This window comes from Lolium rigidum, chromosome 6 (genome assembly GCF_022539505.1).
Source record: "Lolium rigidum isolate FL_2022 chromosome 6, APGP_CSIRO_Lrig_0.1, whole genome shotgun sequence".
In the NCBI taxonomy this organism is placed as follows: Eukaryota; Viridiplantae; Streptophyta; class Magnoliopsida; order Poales; family Poaceae; genus Lolium; species Lolium rigidum.
The window spans coordinates 259183910-259210241 of record NC_061513.1 but is presented as its reverse complement, the minus strand read 5'-3'; the positions used below and the strand labels follow the sequence as shown (position 1 = coordinate 259210241).

The 26332-nt window shown below is 42.5% G+C and overlaps 3 protein-coding genes across 3 annotated transcripts; 2 read left to right on the top strand and 1 right to left on the bottom strand.

Moving 5' to 3' along the window:
* The first annotated feature begins 2852 nt into the window (after nucleotides 1–2852).
* Nucleotides 2853–7648, top strand: LOC124664017 (tudor domain-containing protein 3). The gene is made up of 7 exons (XM_047201630.1): nucleotides 2853–2859; nucleotides 3450–3742; nucleotides 4071–4238; nucleotides 4860–5106; nucleotides 6874–7029; nucleotides 7129–7394; nucleotides 7496–7648. The coding sequence occupies exons 1-7, from the start codon at nucleotides 2853–2855 to the stop codon at nucleotides 7646–7648; spliced, it is 1290 nt and encodes a 429-aa protein (XP_047057586.1).
* A 654-nt stretch (nucleotides 7649–8302) lies between these two features.
* Nucleotides 8303–10646, top strand: LOC124666014 (protein PGR-like). Its single transcript, XM_047203362.1, has 5 exons — nucleotides 8303–8460; nucleotides 8557–8670; nucleotides 9589–9811; nucleotides 9896–10144; nucleotides 10244–10646. The coding sequence occupies exons 1-5, from the start codon at nucleotides 8303–8305 to the stop codon at nucleotides 10373–10375; spliced, it is 876 nt and encodes a 291-aa protein (XP_047059318.1). The 3' UTR covers nucleotides 10376–10646.
* Nucleotides 10647–12164: 1518 nt separating this feature from the next.
* Nucleotides 12165–15582, bottom strand: LOC124661108 (serine/threonine protein phosphatase 2A 57 kDa regulatory subunit B' kappa isoform-like). Its single transcript, XM_047198964.1, has 2 exons — nucleotides 13969–15582; nucleotides 12165–12757 (listed from the first exon to the last, which is right to left on the bottom strand). The coding sequence occupies exons 1-2, from the start codon at nucleotides 15064–15066 to the stop codon at nucleotides 12392–12394; spliced, it is 1464 nt and encodes a 487-aa protein (XP_047054920.1). The 5' UTR covers nucleotides 15067–15582; the 3' UTR covers nucleotides 12165–12391.
* Nucleotides 15583–26332: the final 10750 nt, after the last annotated feature.

Genomic DNA, 26332 nt, shown 5'->3' with positions numbered 1-26332 from the left:
GTACCGCGTGCATTAATAGACGAGTAAACTTTTTCAGTCATCCAAGTAGCGTCTGGCCTGTATCCTCCGACTAGTGCGGCTAATGTCTTTGGCAATTGGTTTCACGGTATCGATTCAAGGTTCAAGTTGCTTCTTAGGGTGGGGACGCTAGCAGTTATCTGGGCGCTTTGGCTAAGTAGAAATGGTAAGATTTTTAACGATAAAAATTGCTCTTTGTTGCAGGTCATCTACAGATGTACATGTATTCTCCGTTTGTGGTTACCTCTTCGGCGAGTGGAGAACCGAGATCTATTTATGGAGGTCTGTACACGGTTGGAGGCTACGGCGAGGGATATTTTTTTCCCACATGGGTGGCAGTATAGTCTACGGATTGAAGCCCCACTCACTCCTTAGGCGTTATATGTTTCATCGCTTCGATATGTATTTCGCCTTGTTTTTTATCCTTCTTTGGACTTGAGACACTTAAAACGGTTGTGTGCATCATGGTTATGTATGCAGAGGCTGGATGTAATTGCTCTCAAATTAATAAAATATCCTTTATCGAAAAAAGATAAGGGCCCAGTTTGGTGGTCGGAGGCGTTTCTGATCGGGACGGAACGAATGGTCGACCGACAGCACGACGAGATGAGGTTCTCCGTTCGAAGAACCTTTCCTCGGGGTGTGAACGTGTGATGAACGAAGAGGTCAAAAAGAAGTAGAACCCAAGAAGAGAAGTGTACTGGCGCTAGATCTCTGGTGAGGGCTTCCAGTTTCCAATGGAAAACGCAGGAGTAGACTAATTAATCCAGGTGCGAACATAAAAATAGCTCGGGAACGGAGGCGGAAACCACTCCGATCTGGGATCAGATCCCCACGCACGCGCTCGCATCCACTAGCCCACGCGACGACACACGAGTAGAACGAGGGTGGAGTGTTCTGGTTCGCGGGGGCTCTTACCGCGCGCGGGCCACACCGGGAGCCAGGTGCCAGGTCAGGTGACGACGACGCCGCCGTTCGTCCAGGTCGGCGGTCTCCCCTCTCGGCTGCGGCTGCCTGCCTTGCTCGCTCGTCTGCCTTTTGTAGTCGACCTTGGATCGGGTCCCTGTCGCTGCGGTAGTGTGCATGAATCGAGCTGTCTCGGAGGCAGCGGTGACAGCACGACGACGGGCACATGATGCGGCACGAAACTAGAGGTTGGAGAAGTGTGGCGAAATGGCTTGGAATTTGAGGTTCAAGCAATGTTTTCTACTCCAAGAATCAATGTGAACCCTTTTTTTCTCCATGGAATTAGAGGTTGGAACCACGGAAAGTGCTTCTAGCTCCCGAGCTCTAGTAATCTCCTCATTTTCAAATAAATTAAAAATGTTTCACAATTTATCAAAAAATATGAAAATAATTTCGAAGATTGTCAGTGATACATCCCGCACTCATGGAAAATCTCAACTGAAATTCTTTTTATTTTGTGCTGGACAAAAACGACAAAATCTAATATGTTTTGGAGATTTGAAAATGACTACTCCTACACTTTTATCATTTTTTTGTAGCTCAAAATATAAAGTATTTTAGATTGTTTTTGTTGAAATACTGCGCAGCTGAATCCAAAGTTCCAAAGGTCTGCAGAGGCCAGAGAAAATCTTGTCGTGTATGAACTGCGTTGTCTATGAGGGATTTCAATTATTGGCACGAACAGTGAGAACATGTATAAGATGCGATGCAATATCAAAGGATGGTGATTTTTTGGGATCAAGCCTCGTTTCCTTATAAGAGTGAAACTATGACCTCAGTCTATTAATTAAGTATAAGAAAATTATCCACTTAGTTAGCACGACACAATGGCGAAAGCCACTGCAAATCTACAATAGGGAAGTTATTAGAATCCTAGTACAAAACCCTCTCCAAGTTGTTGTTATTGTAATACATGATAGCATCGGTTGAACTAAATACATGATGTCTAGAAGAAGACAACAGTTGCTTCCGCGACGGTCTCTTCATTTTTCTTTTCCTCTTCAATTTCATTAATTGGAGACGACCAACTCAATTTAGTCTTCACAACAACAAGCTCTCAAAAGCCACACCTACCATGCAAACCAATTTGCTACCTCAGTCAACGATTTTGATGGAGAACAATGTCAAAATATGCAAGGTTCTCATCGAAGATGATTGACGCATTTGTACCTCCATTGTTATTGCCTTAACGGCGTGCACATGCCACAACTTCGACGCCGTTGCAATGCAAGCCACCAATCACCAGTCCCCCTTCCCCTCAACCGATACTGGCCATGTTAACAAGGCCTTCGTACGGGAAGAGGCGCAAGAACACCACCATTTTCTGATCAGTGAAGACTTCAGTATAGAATTTTTTTAGTTTACTTACATATGTTCACGAATATTCCTAAAGCTTGGTTGATCTCAACACACCAGGAGGCGCCACATAGAGACAACCATGGTAATGTTTAAGGTTTAACTAAACAAAATAACATGGTTGGCAGCAAATCTGCTTTGATTGTCCCATGTAGATTATTTGATGTTATTTATTGATGATATGTATATTGGATCCGCTAAAATTCATCAAGAGTAAAAAAAACGAATAGTGCATCATATATGTTTGTCGATAATAAAATCACATTTCACATATATTTACCAATTCAATATTTTTTCAAACAGACTATAGTTTGTCGAGTCTATTTACCGATGCAATCTATCATTTGTTATGTATATTTTCGCCACTGGTTAAGCCATAAGTGAACTAGTTCACTTTATATTATTTTCACCACCACAAAAATTATAGGTAGACTTTCGCAGAGATAAAACATGACAAAAGTTATGACTCAAATCAAACACATCACACGCTGAATCCCTGCCTGAGTTATAAGATGGACGGTAACTAAGCTTTTCTTTTTAGTTACAGTGGGATTGTAACTAAGATTTTTTTGTTTCAATTGTAAATATGGATGCAACTAATAAAATGCTCCAAACTGCTATCGTGATTTAAGCTAAATACTAAGAGGTCGTTTGGCATCCATCATTTGAGCCTGGAATTCTGGAATTCATTTTAAAATTTCATAGGTGGCTGTTTGGTTGCCACAGAATTGGACCATCATTTCATTTAGGAAATCCAGCAAAATGATGCCATGTGTAATCACAATTCAGATTTGAAACCGCATCATTCACAATTCCTGTGGCAACCAAACAAATTCAATATTGAATTCTACTGTCATTTACAATTCCTGTGGCAACCAAACAAGTGTCTATTTCTGGAATTACAATGTAAATGAAATGAAATGAAAACCTGGCTTCCAAACCACTTCTAAGTTAATTTTGAGTCGGGAGAACTAGTCACAGGCTTTACAGATTTCCTTAACCCGCTTTCGCTCTTCGCCCGCGGTAACATTATTAGAGCGCCTCCTCGTGTCCTAAGCTTCCAAGTGCCTAGCCGTGACGCAAACCCGCTCGCCCTGACCTCGCCGCAGAGAAGTTCACTCCGCCGGCGACGATGGCGGCGGAAGCGCCCAGCTCATCGGCCTCCCCCGAAGAGGAGATGCTCCTGCGCTCCCTCTCCGCGCGCGGCTGGCACTTCCGTGACACAGCGGACGAGTCCATCCAGGCCCTCCTCCACGCCTCCCCCTCCCCGTCGCCGGAGGCCGTGGAGGCTGAGCTCCTCGACACGGACCTGAGGCTCTTCGGTGGAAAGACCCTTCCCGACCGCGCGGCCGCCACCTCGGGGAAGCGGCTCTCTTATCTCCACGGCCCCATCGTCCTGCAGGTTACCACTGAAATCACCAAATCCCAACGCCTGTTCTTAGTTTTCAAGTGGGGGAATGTCTCATTTAGAAGCCGTTCTTAGTTTTCCTCTCAATTACATGTGGCTGGAATGTCATTGGCTGCTCTATGGTCGCCAGGGGGCAAACTTGGTGTGGAACAATGCAGTGTATCTTGTCGAACAGTGATCCCATTACCTTTGCATCTAGGATGAGTCTGCATTCTCCTACTGTCTGAATTGAGCATCTGCTGTTCTTCCCTCTGGGATGTGTAGACGTATTTTCTCGTTTGATCCTCTTCCCGTTTTAACCTGTTCCGTCGAATTTATGCAGGTAGTTTCTGTAAGAGATATATATAGCAGCAACGTTGATGCTTCCTTTAAGAACCCGCAGCAACGGCGCCTTCTCCGGTTTGCTCTCACTGATGGTGTTTCTGAAGCAGTGGCCATTGAGTTTTTCCCTATCCCGTTCATCACTGAAGAGATAGCTCCAGGTACCAAGGTCAGTTCACCGTATTCTGTCTGGACGGTCTAGTTGTTTATCCGCAATTTCTTTTGGCTTTGTTTTATACTAGAGGCAATGTGCACAGTTAGTTTAATCTTGTATTTGGATTGTCCCAGACAGCTAGTTCAATGTTGTGTATCAATGCAATTTGGATTAAAGGCTGGAGACAAGCCTGGCAAATACTTCATCAAACACTGGGGAGAAGCAAGATGCTTAGTGACTCATTGCATGTAGTTATTCCACTCATCTAGCATGAATCATAAGCAATCATTGGGAAAAACAAGATACTACTCTATGTGAGCAGTGTGAAGTAAAACACTTTGTAGTGATGTGGTGCAGCATGAGGTTGGGCTTGGGATGTAGTATTCTGATTCCCATTAGTTCTCTGTCCCACATCCTGTTCGAGTTTGCTTCATTAGTATTTTTAGTGTTACATCTTAAGTTTTGACTTTTGGTTAGGGAATGGTCGAATATGATATTTGCCACTTTGCTGGACATTATTTATTTCTCAAATCTGCTACACTTAAAATAAAATGCAATATCTGCCACTTGGATGCTTTGGATATCTGTTAAATACTGACATTAGTCTGCATTTTCTCCTTTTCTTTCCCACTCTAGATTCGTCTTGAGAACAAGATTCCAGTAAATCATGGCATATTGTGCTTGAGTGCAAAAAATGTGAGTGTCATTGGGGGAACTGTTCAATCTTTGTATGAAGAATGGAAAATGAACCAAAAGTACTCAGGCATATCACGCCCGTCGTTGAGGTTGTCCCAAAATGACGATGGAGTTGGGCCTCCACCGTTCGAGAAGTTAGATACCGAAGCACGTCCAAACAGGACATTCCAGTTGCAAGCATATCCCGGTAACAATTCATATTTCTTCTCTCTGTTTACACTTGTATTTGTTTGTTTACTAGAAAGCTGCCATTTTGTGCAGTTGTCTACTTTCAGGAAAGGATAGCATCTTAAGTAAATACTAGTTGAGTGCCCATGTGCTGCCACGAAACAGACTTTAGAAATAGACATTGATCAAAACATCATTGTTCATTGACAAGTGATAATAGAGCTACAAATTGTCGTGTAGTAGATTAAAGGATTGCTTGACTTCATCACAACTAATGGGTCTTCCTCTTGCCTCTTATATTTCTGTTTACACTTGTATTTGTATGTTTACTAGAAAGCTGCCTACTTTCAGGAAAGGATAGCATCTTAAGTAAATACTAGGTGAGTGCCCGTCCGTTGCCACGAAACACCAACTTTAGAAATAGACATTAATCAAAACATCATTGATCATTGACAAGTGATAATAGAGCTACAAATTGTTGTGTAGTAGATTAAAGGATTGCTTGACTTCATCACAACTAATGGGTCTTCCTCTTGCCTCGCCCTTCTCCCACAACCATATTGCGCACATTTATCCCTTTCTCCTTGCTTGTCTACTCCAGCGCTCATGGAAGAAACCAAGTAATTAGTTTTCCAAAACGAGGATTTTGTGTAAGATATTATGCATTTGAACGATAAGGGGCTCTAACACGTTCATTAAGAAAATCCTTATTTTTGGAAAGAGACAAGCATAATAGTATGTAACAAATTGCAAAAACGAAAAAATAGGAATAACAAATTGCAACCTTGTACTAAAAGAACATACAGAATCGAAAAGTAACATCCCATTATATATCTTTTTTTAGCCGAAGGGGCGAAACTAATACCGATCAATCGCTAGAAGCTACTGTATATCAGTATCTCCTCGTACCAGCAACACAGCATGAGAGGTCAGAGACGCAACTACAGCGAAAGAAACTGTTATTTCAGATTCAGAACTCAAAGCTTGTGGACAGCAACCGTATCAGATCGATTAGATCACCGATGTGTTGGTGGCTGGTTAGATAGGGCTCTCACCTGACGGCGCATGAGGTATTTGATCCCAAAGGCGAGGTCCCCGATGGGCCACTTCCCGAGCGCCTAGGTGAACCGCAGCCGGTGGAACACGGAGCAGCATGAGACCGCCCTCCAGCGTCCGGCACATGCCGGCCAGCGCCTCGGAACTCTCCTCGATGATGGATTCCTCCAACCACATCTTCCTCCGCAGGGGCGTTGTTATCATCGGCGATCTTGTCCAAGAGGATGTTGAGCTCTGCGCGATGCGCTCCACTGTTTGCATCTCGGCGAGGAAGATGAGCAGAAGTGCAGAACCCCTCCTTCTCCCTCCACTTAGACTCCTCGACTGTATGCTTCTGAGCGCCAAAATAGACGTGGCATGGTCAATGTAGGACTGTGTCGAGTGACGGGAAACGGGAGATGAGGGAAAACACGTGTGCCAGGGAAGGGGGAAAGAGAAAAGTCAACCGGTAAGTTCACTTAGGCGTGGCATAGGCTGTTTCAATTTAATAGTAAAGATAGGCGTAATATTTTTTATTGGACTTGGCTTGTGAAATCCTGAACTATTTCCTCTAAAAGGATTCCTCTATGTTAGCAGTGAACTTTTTTGTCCATGTACATAGTTGTCACTTTTTGCGTTTTCTGGATCTGCATATTAAGTAACCTGTGAGGCAATTGCATGTTTTGCAAAACTTTTGGTGATGTACCTGTTATTTGTGAACCATTCTGACCTATTTCTTATGTCATCGAAGATCGTAAACCTAGGGATTTGGGAGTCGCTAATGACCGTGCATCGATTAATCCTATTGGCAAACCCATGAATGAAGCTTCAGCTGATGTGAACAAGGAGAATACAGCAAGCAAAGTTGAACCCAAACAAGCCAATTCAGATATCAGACCAAAAGAAGGTTGGCCTCCCAAACCCTCAGTTTATTTCATCCAAATTTGTAGACATAATTTTTTGGGCACAGCTAGAACTTACAAACTTCTTAATCTCCGCTACGCAGTAAGTGAAGCTGTCCCTGTTCAAAACCAAGCTGCCGCACAGAAGCTGCTGCAGAAAATGGCAATGCCCGAAGATAGGCATGGTAGGGGTCATAGATTCAAGGGCAAGAACAAGCAGGATGATGCTCCAGTCTTTACCCTCGAGGAATGGGAGAGGAGAAAAGCAGTTGGTTCAGTGTCCACAGCAGAACACCATATACAAGATACTAGTCGAGATGAGGAGCTGGCAAGACAGCTCCAGGAACAGCTAGATATGGAAGATTCCCATGTTAGTTTTCACTCCCACCTCATATTACTTTTTCTCTTAAAAGCATTCAGTAACACCAGTCTGACAACATTATTTTGGCATGGCAATGTGACACTTTTCAGAGAATTCCGGTTAGTTCAGAGGCGGAGCGCTTACGGATGAACATGTTCAGCTTCAATGGCCCCGAAGAAATGGGTGGTGGCGGGAGAAGAGATTTCCGAGGGCGCGGGCGGGGAAGGGGCCGAGGGCGAGGGCGGGGCAGGGGGAGATTTTAGAGCTATTCCGAAACTTCGGATTTGTGGTGCTCCAGAGATGCATGCTGGTAGTAGCAGTGTTATGATCATTATGATTTATTTTTGAACTGGTCATCATGGTCTTTTGAAAAGGAGGTAGCAGTATGATGTTGTTCATCTTAAAGTGTAGTACTAGATGTTTTATGATGATGACGAGCTTATTAACTCTTCAAGCATTTTCGTTTCCCTCTTTTCACCCTCCTGATGCTAGCAAATGTCCGGGTTGAGAAACAGCATGTACATTTTCCATGGAATTTTGATTTTACCCGTATATCTCTGGAATTAGCGTATGCTCTGAAGTCTAAACTTATAAAAATCCTATCGCACACGACCCTCTGGAACATTTTCAAGGTGGGCCCTTACTTAAAAATCTTGTCATGGGTTACAATTCTAGACAGCGTCAAGGTGTTTCCTGAGAAAGTCCCAGACATAACGACTTCCGGCTCTGAATTCTTAAACCTGAAGGAATCTCAGAACAGCGAGCCACGAACGCGAGCAGCAAAGCCACCTTCGCCTCGCGCGCTGCTCCAGAATTCTCGCCAATCGATCCCGCGACCGGCTCCAGAGAGCAACTGGGAGTCGGGGAATCGGCGGCGTTTGTAGGATCCCCACGACGACGGCGGCGAGGTCGCCGCGATGGATCAGGGCGGCGGCGGCGTCTGGATCCGCGGGGCGGTGGCTGTCGCCGCGGGCGGCGCGATCGCGGCGCGCGCGGTCCGGCGGAAGTCCGTGGACTACACCGCCGTCTTCGTCGGCGTCCCGGCCATGGTGGCACACACCGTCGCCGGGTACAGGTGAGAGCGCGCTACCCAAGCTCGGAGATCTTTGTCTCCGGCGAGAGGAGTCGTTGGTGAATCGTCACGGGATCTCTCTGGCTCGAATGTTTGCAGGTTCGCGGGGCTACTGCTGGTGTTCTTCTTCACGGCGTCGCGGGTGACGAGGGTCGGTGAGGCAAGGAAGCGCGCGCTTGATCCCGAGTTCAAGGAGGGCGGCCAGCGCAACTGGTGAGCGAGATCGCTGCTTCGCTTGTTCCCTTTTTTATCATCTACCCCATTGACCTAGGACTAGGAGATGCAGTAGATCGATAGATGCTCTGGAGAGATGGGAATTTCTTGAAAAGCTGGTGTCTGTGTTCTTAGGGGTGCTTGATTTTGATTGTTTAGTAGTATAATTCAGTAACAAGTTCGTTGCAGGATCCCGAGATGTGTATGGTGGGTTTACCTGGTTTGCGATGGCCTTTGATGGGATGGTTGAAAAAAAATTAGATGGTCTACCTTGACAGAGGAAACTTGGAATGTGCTTGGTTGAGATTGTGTTTGTAGAGTAGGGTGATGATATAATCTCTCTAAAGAGAATTCACCGCCAGGTGCGAAACGTCTGTTGAACAAAGGAATTGACAGAATATGAGTTGTGTTATAGATTATGTCAATGTGAGTCTGATCATAGAGATAAAAGAAATCAAATATTATGAGAACAAGTCAGCCTTCTTCTACGGAGAACTTAATTAACTTGTATAGTCCAGAACTTACGAGGCCTTCAATTATGCTGGTTTCAGTTGAAGAGTAATCTTGAGGCGTGGCTATTCTCTTTCAGCCCAGTAGCTATGTTATTGATTGCTGCACAATTTGAACCTTGCATGAAATTTTGGCAGAAAACAGACCAAAAAAACATGAACATTTGCTACTTTGTTTCTGTTACACCTTCCCTGAAATTTTCTCCAGTTATTAGATTTAACTAGATATTTTTAATGAAGAAAAGAACTCAACATATGAAATGAGATGAGGAAGATACTTGTGTTTCTATATTTTCTAAGTTTGATAAATGTTGCGACCACCGTTGTTGAGATGGATAATATGACTTTCATCTTCAGAAAATTGCTTCTGAATCTTTCTAATGCAGGTGCGCACCACTCTTATTGGCAGGAAGCAAGTATTGTCAAACAGCGGTATTGCGACTGTCTTGGCAGTCCTTATAACACTAATTACTGGAGGTAAAGACAGATGCTTGGATTCAAAAGAGTCGGGTCTTGTAACTGCCCTTATCGGTGGTGTTATCGGACATTATTCTTGCTGCAATGGTGATACATGGTCTTCCGAGCTTGGCATACTTAGCAAATCCGAACCACGAATTATCACCACATTCAAGGTATGCACTAAATCTTATTTTCTAATTGAACAACGTCATTATGAACATAATCTCATGTTTTCTTTTGACATGAAACTTCATTAGAGGGTGCGGAAGGGGACCAATGGCGGGGTAACCATTGATGGACTTCTTGCAGCAGCAGCAGCTGGATGCTCGATTGGGCTTGCATTTGTGTTAATAGGATTCTTAACCACTCAGTGTGCTTCTGATGTATTTTGGAGGCAGCTGCTTGTTATACCCTTAGCTACAGCTGCTGGCCTATGTGGAAGTCTGATTGATTCGTTGCTGGGCGCAACGGTTCAGTATAGTGGGTACTGCAGTGTTCGCAAAAAGGTATGAAACTCTAAGCAACGTAGATAGCAACATGTTTAAATACTCTATTCACTTACGATCCATAATTTTGTTATTTTATCTTATTTTATGATTATGTAGGTTGTTGGAGTAGACGGTCCTACCGTAAGGAGGATTTCTGGAATGAACATACTGGACAACAATGGTGTCAATGTAGTGTCTGTGTTCTTTACAACTCTACTTACTGCCTTTGCATGTACATTCATCTTCTGAGGTCTAGATGAGTGGTAGCGTTAGCAACGCATGACCAGGATAACTAGGAACACAAGTAGTCAATTAGAACACCAAATCTTGAATAGTGCCCTTGTCCATTTTAACACTTCTTTTAGCATCAGTATTTCATGGTAAGCGCTGATTTTTTTAATGTAAAAGTTCACTTGTAGTTATCCCATTCAGATGTTACATTGAATATTCGGATAGAGGAATGTTTGTATCATAATACTGATATACTATAACTATTTATTTTCTATGAGCCATTTTATCAGTTCATCTTATGGATTCTGTAAGCTCGCCCCTTAAGTTAACCATAGCCCAAGTTACTTAATTTATATTTACAACATAGCCAGAGGATTGAATCCTGCTTAATCTCAACCAAACTCTTCATCTACCAAGTGTTCAGAAAGTTTGCACCTACCTTGAAGTGGTTGCACTACTCCAAGACAAAGATAGTTGGAGGCTTGTAGCCCACTGGTTAATGTAATTAACAAAATCACAAGACCAAATAACCACAAGAGTTCATTACAGATACAAGTAGCCACAAGAACTTCAACTAAACACAAATATTCGTTGTGATCAGGAGCAAGGTTCATTTAAGCCGCCGCAGCAGAGGCACTCCAGATAATAACAAGACCTTTAACTAAACACAAATCTTCATCGTAGTCAGGAGCAAAAAACATTATTAGCCGCAGTAGCAGAGGCACTCGAGGCAGCACTCCGCAGGTCTCTTAGCAGAAGAAACATCAGCATACAGTGAACAGGCTGCAAAACGAAATCACACGTCTCTGTGAAAAACGAAATTAAAATAAAAACAGAAGGAAATAACATGTTAAAGTCAATAATGCCCTTTCTCACATGAACCCTACAAGTAACTAATCCTCTTCTTAGCCTGAAAGAGTGAATACTAGAGCTCTACAAGAAATAGTGCCATGGATTGCACCCAAGTGAGAGGAAAAAGGAACCAAATTTCAAAAAAAAAAAAAATGGTAGAGACACCATTGGAAAACTGAAGCATAAAAGTGAGGAGCCAGAGCATGTAACAAGAAGAACGATATTACTCCTACCAAGAATAGATGCAACCTTTTTCCTCATGGCGCTTCTGGACATGGCCGTAGTAGCCGGAGGGTTATACATATCCCAATTTTTCTCCAAAATATCAAGCTAGAAAAGGTAGAAAATGTAGGGGGGCACACGGCACATGGTTGATGCCTTGATGCTTATTATATAGTGAGCTCAGCTCAAGCTCAAGTGGTTAAAGAAAAAGCTCGAGCTCAAACATTCCAAAAATATCATGTGAATATTGGTTTCTGCTCTGCAGAGCTAGGTGGGTAAACTTGGCTATAGCATATTCTATTGAGAATGATAGAGCTTCTTCTATGATAAAAAGAATCATATTCTATTGAGAATGTGCTTGTCATGTGTTTTCCATGAGATCACATGCGCACACGAAAGACACAAGGGTAGAGCAAGTAGATAACCTAAAACCCAACAGTTCAAAAGTGATTTTTATGATATTTCAGCAACTCTTGTTTTCTTCATCTACTCTAGATTGTTTTTTGTTTACAGTATATATTCTACACGATATTGCTAATTGAGTAGAAAATAATAGAAATGAACATGCATAGGTTGTTAGACAAGCCATTTTGTTCACAATCAAGTGAATCTGACACTATATTACACTGTCAAGAAAGAAAAGATGCAATTCTCACATACAAAAATTGGCTGCCCAATTGCCATCCTCACGTACAAAATCACTAGTGTTCACTCTTGAAAGAACACTAAGGTAGAATCAACCAAGATTTTGCCAAGAAGGCAATGCCCATTACTCGAGAATTCGCCGCAAAAAAATCAAGGAATTCATTGTCTTCAAATCGACAACTATTAATTACAGACTTTGGCACGGTGGGGTTTACAAAGGTAACAAAATGCCTTCTGTATCCCAGAGAAGCAAACAACTTCATCTAGCTAGCTAGGGAACAAAGGAACTGGGGATGGAGTATATTTGGACGTGTGTCATGTAACTGTGGGAACTACTGGAGGGGCCGAAGAAGGGGCTGCTGGAAAGCTCGTGTTAGCTGGTTGGAGTGCATCAGCATTCCGCTCCAGCTGCTCCCATGTAAGCCTTCGACGCTCCTCCGTTGCGGCTCGCTTCTCTTCTTCCACTTGGAAGTTGCTCTGACAAGCCAGGAGCAATCTCTCGTCCATGTCGAAGAACATTTTTCTCACATTCATCGTAACATTGAGCACTGATTGGTTCCAGTGCAATCGGGCATTTCTCTCCAGTGCTGGGTATACGAGTGGCACGATCACCTGACGGTTTTGGGAGATCATATCGAACAAATGTTCATTATTCCACAAGAATAAGGCTCTCTCAGCAACCTGCCAAAGGACAGGAAATAAATTAACCCTTTTGTTGGGAGAAATGAAATAAAAAAGAGAGCTTGGCCAACAACTGCAAGAGCGAAGACCTGCAATAATTATTCAAGAACATAGACATGAACCAAGAAGACAGTATTAGTGCCACGTCACTTAATCTTACATCTACTGTACATTTGTACATCTCCAGTAAGAAAGAGGGAGAGGGGTGACATCGTACATAAAAACAAACATATTGTGATGTTCTCTCCAGAGCAACCGATATTGCCCCATTTTTAGTAGTTAACCATTGATTTGTTTCCTTTCAAGCGTTGACCTATCACAGGATGTTCTCTTTTGTGATTTTTTTAGTCCAAATGACACTCTTAATCAATTGATGGTTTTATTATCAGCTTAAAACAATGCCACCAAAGTTACTAAAAGGTGGATAGAAGGAAACAGGATACATATTGAAGATACATGCCTGTGGTTGGCATATTCCATACATTTGATTATAATCTCCAATGAAAAGCAGAATTCTACCTAACTAATTGTGAAGCTCTGAAGAAACCAGGTTTCTAATTTATTTGGGCGGTTGCATAGTCATAATTCATACATGACAGCAAGTCCAAAACTTTAATTCACCCAGTAGCATGTTATCTGCCTTTGGACTGGGGATTTAGCGTTTTTGTGACTTGGGCACACACCGAGTACAATATATAACTGAACAATAGCATGGTATTTCCTATATTCAAATGTGATAGTACTAGAGTATATAGCTTTCCAAAGTAAAGTGCAGACCACCAATTGCACTAGAACCGACAACTGAGGTGTTTGGTCCCACTTTAGGCAACAAGGAATGAGTTGAAACACTGATCAAATATCTTAAAAATAATCACTATACCATAAAAGCTGCAGGGACCATGCAAGTGGCATTAACAAATTAAAAAGGTACAAAGAAAAGGAAATAGAACAAGAAAATTGTTCTACTAAAATATAAAACAGGCAATAGATTGGACCAGTATACAACTTTGAGACTACTCTGTAAAACAATGGTGATGATAACTTCCTACCAGAAGGGACTCATGCTAAATTCCCATACTCATGTTTCTGAAGATTTTTCTTGTTTCTTGTTGGTTTTTCTAACCCTAGCAATTGTTCTAACACAAAAGATCATGCAACGGCGATACAGTTTAGGGAGAAACATCAACCAATGGCTTGGGCAAGAAACTTACCTGAAAGTGGGAGCTATTGAGGCAATTTGCAATCCTACGGAACAATGGTACCATGCACTTCTGGAACTCAGCCATATCAATCAACTCAAGCACCTCTTCCAACTCCCCCAAGAACATCATCTCCTTCTGACTATTTGTAACTGGCCAGTACTTCAACAGACCTCTTATCACAGTTCCTGCAAGCTTTGGTTCCTTCTCAATAAATTGAGTTATGCAGTACGTCAGCTGTGGCAGATATACACCCACTGTCTTAGGCTTGTGAAGCGGAATTAACGCTTTCCATAGGAACAACTTATGCTCCTCCTTCAATGGCTTTGCAAACCCGCTTATTACACTGCCAAACACCTCCAACAGCTCGGCTATCCCATTGTGATGATCTGCCTCAGAGACGAACCTATAGAAGATATTGCTCACAGCCTTGCGGATGAACGGTCGATTTCCCATGAACTTTCCATATATCCTGTGCAAGACTGTCTTCAAGCAGTCCCTCTCTCTTGGATCATCGGAATCAAACAGGTCAAGCAGCTTCGAGACAAATGAACTGTCCACATACTTCCTAGCCACCTTGGGATCAACAAACGGCGAGGTCACAAACCGAAGAAGCAATTCATACACAACTTGCAGGTGGTACCAAGAGGGGTCAAAGAATGGCTCGTCCTCCTCTGTCTCTGATGCCCCCACGGTGGCTGATCGGACCTTGGGGGGGAAGACCCTGAAGAGGTTAACACGGAACATGTGCACGCATGCCGACATCATCGCCTCCGTAAGGGGCTCCTCGGCGGCGCCAATGGAGTCGACGAGGGACATCAGGACCTGCCGCTTCCTCTCTTTCTCCGGCGAGTCCTTGCCCCGGTCGGCGAAGTCGTACACCGTGCAGCAAATATCCACCTTCTGAATGAAGGCGTCTTCCCTGGATCTCCCCTCGCCTCCGGCGACCCCTGAGGGCGACCTAGGCGAGGCGTTCGGCTTTCCCACGCTCCCATTTTCCCTGGGAGACATGGGATGCGACTTCGCCGTAGGCGAGCCCCCTCCGCCGCCGCCCCCGGAGCTAGATTTCAGCGATTTCCACGACAGCTTGCCAATAAATTGCTTCCACATGGCGGCAGAATTAGGCAGCACCAATACCACATCAAATTCCCCGCAATCAAAGAACCAAGGCAAGAATCCGGCCTCCCGAGAACGAATCCGTGCTTGCAGATCCTCGGAAAAAATATGTAAAAAACGCACCTTGCAACAGCAACAGGAGATTGCAATGACAGGGGGATTTCGACAGCAACAGCAAAAGGTAAGCAGAAGACGAAGGGAACGGATCAATTTCTTGCCCTCGGACAGCTCCACGGTCCAAATGCGACGGATCAAGAACCAATGAAGGCACCGGCCAAAAAAAGGGAAAGGACAGGCGGCCTCAATAAACGGGGTACATATAAGAGACAGGGGACGCGACGGCGCGGAGGGGGGATGATACCACCGGAACGGATCCAGCAATGGCGGCCTTCAGGGCCAGATCCGGGGGCGGGAGGCGGCCATGGATGGGATCTCGGGAGGAGGGAGGGGAAAGGAGTGGGGAGAAGTGGGGAAATTTTTGGCGTTTTGGAGGGTGTGGTACATACCGGACGACGACAGTGCAGGTCTGCGTGAGAGAGAGCGAGCGAGCAGGGAGAGGGAGAGAGATGCATGGATCAAATCTGGTCCATATTGACCGTCAGATCAAGGGGGTCGAGGTGTCCCAGCCGTCGGATTGTTGTGCGGCTGGTGTTTCCCTTAATTGTTTACATTGTGTGATGGAGATATTATTATTGGATAATGGGAGATCAGATGCAACGGTCGTGAGATGTCGTATCATTCTGTAGTTTAATTTTCATTTATTAATATGAATGTGATTATGATTAGCTTAGTTTATATTCATTAATTTTAAGATTGCTTGATCATTATCCCATGGATTATTACTTGGTGATTAATCCTGATTTCGCGGTGGTAACCAAAAACGTTAAGTTTATTATTATGTGATTCTCATGTTTCATGCTTTTGCATGTTCTTGGTCTTCTCGCCGATTCAGCGACTAAGGGGCGGTCCGACATCTCACGGCATTCCATGTGTTCCTAACCACATTTCCCTTTGCGGTCCGACATCTTGGAGTGATCATGTGAAGTTTTAAGATCATTGAGGTAAATGTAGTTTGTGTGAATTTTGTGTCATATGGATCTTTTGTTGGATGTTGGTAAGACTAAGATGCATGGGATGGAGCAAAAAATGACTGAGTTCATAGATCATTGTGTTGTGGGAGTAGCTATTCCATCCACAGGTCCCACTTAGTCCTACAAAATCAAGTCAACGAAAACCTGAACACCTAGCCATTGAAAAACATGTAAAAGAATAATATAGAATGAAACACAAGTTCAATATGAGGGCTAAATAAAAAGGGGCACACGACCGTAAAGTGATGAGTGGTTTAGTCAACCAAGGGGTATGCACCAAGTGTACTTATGAAACAAAGTTTATCTATGTTCCCGTCCTATCTACCTCGACTTGGTCATTTGTCAAGAAACACTAGCCCATAAATAGCTGGATTGACATGTAAATTAGTCAACTGTATTTGAATCAAATGAAAAGAGATAGGTATAGAGTGAAATATTGAGGTCTAACAACAAGAGGGAATGGATAGAGGGAATGTATAGGATATTACCAAATGTTAAGAAAATTATATCTATTAAACTAAAGCAAGAGGCAAAATTTGCAAGATCGAACACAAATAAATATCACAGTAAATCATGCAAGTAAGTAAAAAAGATAGAGGAGAAGACACCAAATGTTAGCCCAAAGTTCAAGGCGTTGGCATGACCTACGCGGTCTTCATTAGAGAGCTTGGAGATGTAGCACTGCAATCACTTGGACTTCATTTTCTTCTTTTTAAGATAAGTTCATGAAGAACTCACCCAATAACTCATGGTGGAATTGAGTTAAATTCATGAACTTCTTGAGGGGGATACACATGATGGAGGCTCTCAATGGACGCCTAGTAGCGCACCCACACCCAGTGCACCATTGCTAAGGTGCTTACCTGTAAAAGGCCTTGGACCACCCCTTAGCAGTGCGCCATAGCTAGGTGAGATAGCAATGGCGCACCCCACTACTAAGTTGGAGGAGAGGGGTGGGATCTGGTCGCACTTTAGGGATGGCGCACCCCTTAAGCAGTGCGCCACTGCTATATTGTTACCAGTGGAGCACCATTTTTTGGTGTGCCACTGCTAACTAGCAGTGGCGCACTACTTTTGCGTTGCGCTGATACGTCTCAAACGTATCTATAATTTCTTATGTTCCATGCTACTTTTATGATGAACTCACATGTTTTATACACATTATATGTCATTATTATGCATTTTCCGGCACTAACCTATTGACGAGATGCCGAAGAGCCGCTTGTTGTTTTCTGTTGTTTTTGGTTTCAGAAATCCTAGTAAGGAAATATTCTCGGAATTGGACGAAATCAATGCCCAGGGGCCTATTTTTCCACGAAGCTTCCAGAAGTCCGAAGAGGAAATGAAGTGGGGCCACGGAGCGCCTCCACACTAGAGCGGCGCGGCCTAGAGGGGGCCCGCACGGCCCTAGCATGTGGGTCCCCCGTGACGCCTCCTGACCTGCCCTTCCGCCTACTTAAAGCCTTCGTCGCGAAACCCCCAGTACCGAGAGCCACGATACGGAAAACCTTCTAGAGACACCGCCGCCGCCAATCCCATCTCGAGGGATTCAGGAGATCGCCTCCGGCACCCTGCCGGAGAGGGGAATCATCTCCCGGAGGTCTCTTCATCGCCATGATCGCCTCCGGATCGATGTGTGAGTAGTCCACCTCTCGGACTATGGGTCCATAGCGATAGCTAGATGGTTGTCTTCTCCTCATTGTGCTATCATGTTAGATCTTGTGAGCTGCCTATCATGATCAAGATCATCTATTTGTAATGCTACATGTTGTGTTTGTTGGGATCCGATGAATATTGAATACTATGTCAAGTTGATTATCAATCTATCATATATGTTATTTATGTTCTTGCATGCTCTCCGTTGCTAGTAGAGGCTCTGGCCAAGTTGATACTTGTGACTCCAAGTGGGATTATTTATGCTCGATAGTGGGTTCATGCCTCCATTAAATCTGGGACAGTGACAGAAAGTTCTAAGGTTGTGGATGTGATGTTGCCACTAGGGATAAAACATCGATGCTTTGTCTAAGGATATTTGTGTTGATTACATTACACACCATACTTAATGCAATTGTCTGTTGTTTGCAACTTAATACTGGAGGGGTTCGGATGATAACTTCGACGGTGGACTTTTTAGGCATAGATGCATGCTTGGATAGCGGTCTATGTACTTTGTCGTAATGCCCCGATTAAATCTCATAGTACTCATCATGATATATGTATGTGCATTGTTATGCCTTCTTTATTTGTCAATTGCCCAACTGTAATTTGTTCACCCAACATCTGTTTATCTTATGGGAGAGACACCACTAGTGAACTGTGGACCTCGGTCCAATTCTTTACATCTGAAATACAATCTACTGCAATTGTTCTGTTCTTCGCAAACAATCATCATCATCCACACTATACATCTATTCCTTTGTTTACAGCAAGCCGGTGAGATTGACAACCTCACTGTTACGTTGGGGCAAAGTACTTTGATTCTGTTGTGCAGGTTCCACGTTGGCGCCGGAATCCCTGGTGTTGCGCCACACTACACTCCGCCGCCATCAACCTTCAACGTGCTTCTTGGCTCCTACTGGTTCGATAAACCTTGGTTTCTTACTGAGGGAAAACTTGCTACTGTACGCATCACACCTTCCTATTGGGGTTCCCAACGGACGTGTGTAAACTGCACGCATCAAGCTCTTTTTCTGGCGCTGTTGCCGGGGAACGAAGAAAAGTTACACCACAAAGATTTTCAACTCCCACGTCAACAGCTCTTTTTCTGGCGCCTTTGCCGGGGAGATCAAGACACGCTGCAATGGGAGTTTCCCACATCCAATCTCTTTACTTTGTTTTTGTCTTGCTTTGTTTTACTCTATTTACTGCTTTGTTTGCTCTTATATCAAAAACACAAAAAAATTAGTTGCTATCTTTACTTTATTTACTGTCTTGTTCTCCATATTAAAAAACACAAAAAAAAATTTACTTGCACTTTACTTTTGTTACCATGTCTAGCTCTGCACCTGTTACTTCTTCACCTGAGGAATTAGTCTTCACTTTTAAACAAGGGGATGAGGAGAGTTTTAAAGATGCTTGGTCCCGAATTTTTGATTCTTATCGTAAAGCTGAACCTCAAATGACTCTAAGTTTGCTCCTAGGTAACTTTTATTTTGGGCTTATGATTCGCTATAGATATGCCTTGGATGCTGTAGTGGGAGGAGATTTCCTTCATTGCGATGGGGATCAAGATTTTAATGCCATAAAAAAGTTTGTTGCATCACATAGTTCAGCTAATAACTTTGATTCAGCTCTTATTAGCATTTATAATAGATTAAACACTCTTGAGACAAGTGCATCTTGCTTGAAAGAAAATTATAGTTATGTTCATAACCGTCTTGATCAAGTTTTAGTGAACTCCGAACCTTCAATATGGGACCCTACTATTAAAGTTGTTATTGGTGGTGAAACTTTTCATACCCATTGTGATATTATGTCTGAATTTTGCCTTATGCCTAAGAGTATTTATGAATCTTTGACACTTTGGGGACTCGTTGAAGGGGGAGAAGGAATAACTCTTACTGATAACTCGTTATAATTCCTAAGGGAATAGCCGAGGGTGTGCATACAACCATTCTTGGAAGAACGAGTATCCACTGATTATCTTGTTATTGAATGTGTAGGAACAGGACAAATCACACTCGGAAGATCCGTGCTCTGAAACTATTGGGAGCGAGTCATAGATGTGGGAGAAGGCACCCTAAAATTCACCTCTACACCGGGAGGTAGACATGTATTCCCTAAACCAAAGAGTAAGAAAAAGAATAAGAAGGGTAGGCGTAAAGCCCGAGGTAATGTTGATGCTTCATCTCTCGATAATACTTGATACACACTTTCTGCGCCTAGGCTGAAAGGCGTTAAAGAAAAGCGCTTATGGGAGACAACCCATTATTTTACTTCGCACTTTATTTTATATTTGAGTCTTGGAAGTTGTTATTACTGTAGCAACCTCTCCTTATCTTTATTTTATTGCATTGTTGTGCCAAGTAAAGTCTTTGATAGTAAAGTCAATACTAGATTTGGATTGCTGCGCGAGAACAGATTTCTTGTCGGCACGAATTTGAGCAGCGAGTCTTCGTAGAAAATTTATAAAAATCTGCCAATTTACGTGCGTGATCCTCGGATATGTACGCAACTTTCATTCAATTTGGGCATTTTCATCGGAGCAAGTCTGGTGCCTCTTAAAAATTCGTCTTTACGGACCGTTCTGTTTTGACTGATTCTGCCTTTTATTTCGCATTGCTCGTTTTGCTATGTTAGATGGATTTCTTTGTTCCATTAACTTTCAGTAGCTTTGTGCAATGTACAGAAGTGTTAAGAATGATTATGTCACCTCTGAATATATGAATTATGCACTGAACCTCTAATGAGTTTGTTTTGAGTTTGGTGTGGAGGAAGTTTTCAAGGGTCAAGAGAGGAGGATGATACAATATGATCAAGAAGAGTGAAAGGTCTAAGCTTGGGGATGCCCCCGTGGTTCATCCCTGCATATTTTAAGAAGACCCAAGCATCTAAGCTTGGGGATGCCCAAGGCATCCCTTCTTCATCGACAACTTATCACGTCACCTCTAGTGAAACTATATTTTTATTCTGTCACATCTTATGTGCTTTACTTGGAGCGTCTGTTTGTTTTTGTTTTTGTTTGAATAAAATCGGATCCTAGCATTCTTTGTTTGGGAGAGAGACACGCTCCGCTGTTTCGTATGAACACATGTGTTCTTAGCTTTATCTTTAATGTTCATTGCGAAAGTTGAACTACTTTATTCATTGCTATATGGTTGGAAACGGAAAATGCCGCATGTGGTAAATGGTATAATGTCTTGAATAATTTGATACTTGGTAATTGTTGTGCTCATATAGATCATGTTTAAGCTCTTGCATCATGTACCTTGTACCTTGATGTCTACGGGTGCTTCTATTCTTGTAGACATTGTTGGGCCTCCAAGAGCAGAGGTTTGTAGAACAGCAGTAAGTTTCCCTTAAGTGGATCACCCAAGGTTTATCGAACTCAGGGAGGAAGAGGTCAAAGATATCCCTCTCATGCAACCACTGCAACCACAAAGCAAGAAGTCTCTTGTGTCCCCAACACACCTAATACACTTGTCGGATGTATAGGTGCACTAGTTCGGCGAAGAGATAGTGAAATACAAGTGGTATGAATGAATATGAGCAGCAGATATCGGCGCCGGAAAAGTGCTTGTCGGCGTATAGTTGATGGTAGTAATATTGCAGGAAGTAAAGATGCGATAAAACGATGAAACAAGCGATGATTGCAGTATTTGGAAACAAGGCCTAGGGATCATACTTTCACTAGTGGACACTCTCAACATTAATCACATAAATAAATAAGTTCTCTTCCTTTGTGCTACATATACTCTTGTTTGATAATGAACACCATTCGTTGTGTAGGGCTACGAGAGCACCTCAATGCCGGAGTTAACAAGCTCCACAACATTCGACATTCATATTTAAGTAACCTTTAGAGCATAATAGATCTTTGCAATTTAAACCGAGTACTAACATAGCATGCACACTGTCACCATCACACTACGAAGGGGGAATAAATCACATCAATACTATCATAGTAATAATTAACTCCATAACCTACAAGAGATTATGATCATAGCCTACGCCAAGTACTACACGATGCACACACTGTCACCATTACATCGTGGAGGAGGAATAGACTACTTTAATAACATCACAAGAGTAGCACATAGACTAATAGTGATACAAAACTCATATGAATCTCAATCATGAGATCATTGTATTGAAGTACATAGGAGAGAGATTAACCACATAGCTACCGGTACAGCCCTTAGCCTCGATGGAGAACTACTCCCTCCTGATGGGAGACAGCAGCGTTGATGAAGATGGCGGTGGTGTCGATGGAGGAGCCTTCCGGGGGCACTTCCCCGTCCGGCGGCGTGCGGGAACGAGACTCTGTCCCCCAGATCTTGGCTTCGCGATGGCGGCAGCTCTGGAAGGTTTCTCGTACCGTGGCTTTTTTCGTATCGAGGTTTTAGGTCAGGGACCTTTAAATAGGCGAAGAGGCGGAGTCGGAGGGCTGACGAGGCGGCGACACAACAGGGGGGCGCGGCCCAGGCCCTGGCCGCGCCGCCCTACCATCTGGGCCCACCAGGGCTCCCCTATGGTGGCTCTCGGGTGTTCTGGAAGCTTCGTGGAAAAATAGGATGCTGGGCATTGATTTCGTCCGATTCCGAGAATATTTCCTTACTAGGATTTCGGAACCAAAAACAGCGAGAAAACGACAAGCGGCCCTTCGGCATCTCGTCAATAGGTTAGTTCCGGAAAACGCATAATAATGACATATAATGTGTATAAAACATGTGAGTATCATCATAAAAGTAGCATCGAACATAAGAAATTATAGATACGTTTGGGACATATCAAGCATCCCCAAGCTTAGTTCCTACTCGCCCTCGAGTAGGTAAACGATAACAAAGATAATTTATTAAGTGACATGCTATCATAATCTTGATCATACTATTGTAAAGCATATGAGATGAATGCAGCGATTCAAAGCAATGGTAAAGACAATGAGTAAACAATTGAGCCATATAACAAAGACTTTTCATGAATAATACTTTCAAGACAAGCATCAATAAGACTTGCATAAGAGTTACTCATAAAGCAATAAATTCTTAGTAGAAAGGTATCGAAGCAACACAAAGGATGATTAAGTTTCAGCAATTGCTTTCAACTTGTAACATGTATATCTCATGGATAGTTGTCAACATAAAGCAATATAACAAGTGCAATAAGTAAACATGTAAGAATCAATGAACGGTTGATACAAGTGTTTGCTTCTGAGATAGAAAGAATAGGTGAACTGACTCAACAATAAAGTAGAAGAATGGCCCTTCGCAGAGGGAAGCATTGATTACTATATTTGTGCTAGAGCTTTTCATTTTGAAAACAAGAAACAATTTTATCAACGGTAGTAATAAAGCATATGTGTTATGTATAAGATATCCTATAAGTTGCAAGTCTCATGCATAGTATACTAATAGTGCTCGCACCTTGTCCTAATTAGCTTGGATTAACACGGATTATCATTGCATAGCATATGTTTCAACCAAGTGTCACAAAGGGGTACCTCTATGCCGCCTGTACAAAGGTCTAAGGAGAAAGCTCGCATTAGATTTCTCGCTTTTGATTATTCTCAACTTAGACATCCATACCGGGACAACATAGACAACAGATAATGGAATCCTCTGTAATGCATAAGCATTCAACAACAGTTAATATTCTCATAAGAGATTGAGGATTATTTGTCCAAACTGAAACTTCCACCATGAATCATGGCTTTAGTTAGCGGCCCAATGTTCTTCTCTAACATTATGCATACTCAAACCATTTGATCATGAAAATCGCCCTTACTTCAGACAAGACGAACATGCATAGCAACTCACATGATATTCAACAAAGGTGTAATAATTGATGGCGTCCCCAGAAACATGGTTACCGCTCAACAAGCAACTTATAAGAAATAAGATACATAGCTACATATTCTTCACCACAATAGTTTTTAAGGCTATTTTTACCATGAGCTATATATTGCAAAGACAAAGAATAGAATTTTAAAGGTAGCACTCAAGTAATGTACTTTGGAATGGCGGAGAAATACCATGTAGTAGGTAGGTATGGTGGACACAAATGGCATGGTTATTGGCTCAAGGATTTGGATGCACGAGAAGAATTCCTCTCAATACAAGGCTAGGCTAGCAAGGTTGTTTGAAGCAAACTCAAGTATAAAAGGTGCAGCAAAGCTCACATATGAACATATTGTAACTATTATAAGACTTTACATTGTCTCCTTGTTGTTCAAACACCTCAAACACAAAATATCTAGACTCTAGAGATCAATCATGCAAACCAAATTTTAACAAGCTCTATGTAGTTATTCATTAATGAGTACAAGGTACATGATGCAAGAGCTTAAACATGATCTATATGAGCACAACAATTGCCAAGTATCAAATTATTCAAGACATTATAACAATTACCACATGCAGCATTTTCTGTTTCCAACCATACAATAATTAACGAAGCAGTTTCACCCTTCGCCATGAACATTAAAAGTAAAGCGAAGAACACAAGTGTTCATATGAACCAGCGGAGCGTGTCTCTCTCCCACACAAGCATGAATTTATTCAGAGAATGAAAATAACAAAACAAAAATAAAAGCACACAGACGCTCCAAGTAAAGTACATAAGATGTGACCGAATAAAAATGTAGTTTCAAGGGAGGAACCTGATAAATTTGTCGATGAAGAAGGGGATGCCTTGGGCATCCCCAAGCTTAGATGCTTGAGTCTTCTTGAAATATGCAGGGATGAACCACCGGGGCATCCCCAAGCTTAGAGCTTTCACTCTTCTTTATCACATTGTATCATCTTCCTCTCTTGACCCTTGAAAACTTCCTCCACACCAAACTCAAAACAACTCATTAGAGGGTTAGTGCATAATCAAAAATTCACATGTTCAGAGGTGACACAATCATTCTTAACACTTCGGACATTGCACAAAGCTACTGGAAGGTAATGGAACAAAGAAATCCATCCAACATGACAAAAGAGGCAATGCGAAATAAAAGGCAGAATCTGTCAAAAACAGAACGATCCGTAAAGACGAATTTTAAAGAGGCACCAGACTTGCTCAAATGAAAATTCTCAAATTGAATGAAAGTTGCGTACATATCCGAGGATCACTCACGTAAATTGGCATAATTTTCTGCGTTACCTACAGAGAATTAGGCCCAGATTCGTGACAGACAAGAAATCTGTTTTGCGCGATAATCCAAATCTAGTATGAACCTTACTATCAAAGACTTTACTTGGCACAACAATGCAACAAAACTGAGATAAGGAGAGGTTGCTACAGTAGTAACAACTTCCAAGACTCAAATATAAAACAGTTACTGTAGCAAAATAAACACATGGGTTATCTCCCAAGAAGTTCTTTCTTTATAGCCATTAAGATGGGCTCAATAATTTCAATGATGCACTCCCAAGAAATAAGAGTTGAGGTAAAAGAGAGCATCAAGAAGCAAATTCAAAACACATTTAAGTCTAACCCACTTCCTATGCAAAGGAATCTTGTACACAAATGAATTCATGAAGAACAAAGTGACAAGCATAAGAGGATAAAACACGAGTAGCTTCAAGATTCTCAACATAAAGAGGGAAACTTAATATTATTAAGATGCCTATAACCATGTTTCGCTCTCTCATAATAACTTCCAGTAACATCATTGATGAAATCCACAATATACCCATCACTTAAAACATTCTTATCATGGTTCATATGCATAGAAGTATCATTAATTTTGGCATAAGAAGAATTCTTCTCATTAATAGTAATTGGAGCAGGATTATTATCAAGAATTTGAACATGGTAAACAAGTTGCATATTAAGGGAATTGTTTTTGGCAATCCAATCATAACTATGACAAGTTTCATAAGGATAGTTATAACTTATATCATTAGCAACAATGGTATTCAAAGTGTTCATATATATGTTCCATGGGTTTTTTAATTTTCACATCGAACCATCCATGTCTTAAATGGGAAATAGAATAAGAAGCTCATTGTTGTCCATTATGCCAAACTAGTGTAAACAAGAAACAAAAAGATGCAATTGCGGGATCTAAAGGAAATAGCTTCGAGTACTGGCAGCGAAAATAGCAAGTAGCTAGAGATCCAGGAGTGTGAGTACCTTTTACCTTTCCTCCGACACGGCGCCGAAAAATAGCTTGATGTCTACGGGTGCTTCTATTCTTGTAGACGGTGTTGGGCCTCCAAGAGCGAGAGGTTTTAGAACAGCGACAAGTTTCCCTTAAAATTGGATCACCCGAGGACATCGAACTCGGAGAGGGAAGAGGTCAAGATATCCCTCTCTCATGCAGCCTGCAGTAACCACAAAGCAGAGTCTCTTGTGTCCCAACACACCTAATAGGTGCACTAGTTGTGAAGAGATAGTGAAATACAGGTGGTATAAATAAGTATGGCACCGTGCTTAGCGGCACTGGAAAAGATGCTTTGCCCGGGGACGAGTAAACAAGCGGTAATGCTTAGCATTAAAAAGCAGTAAACAAGCGGCGATAG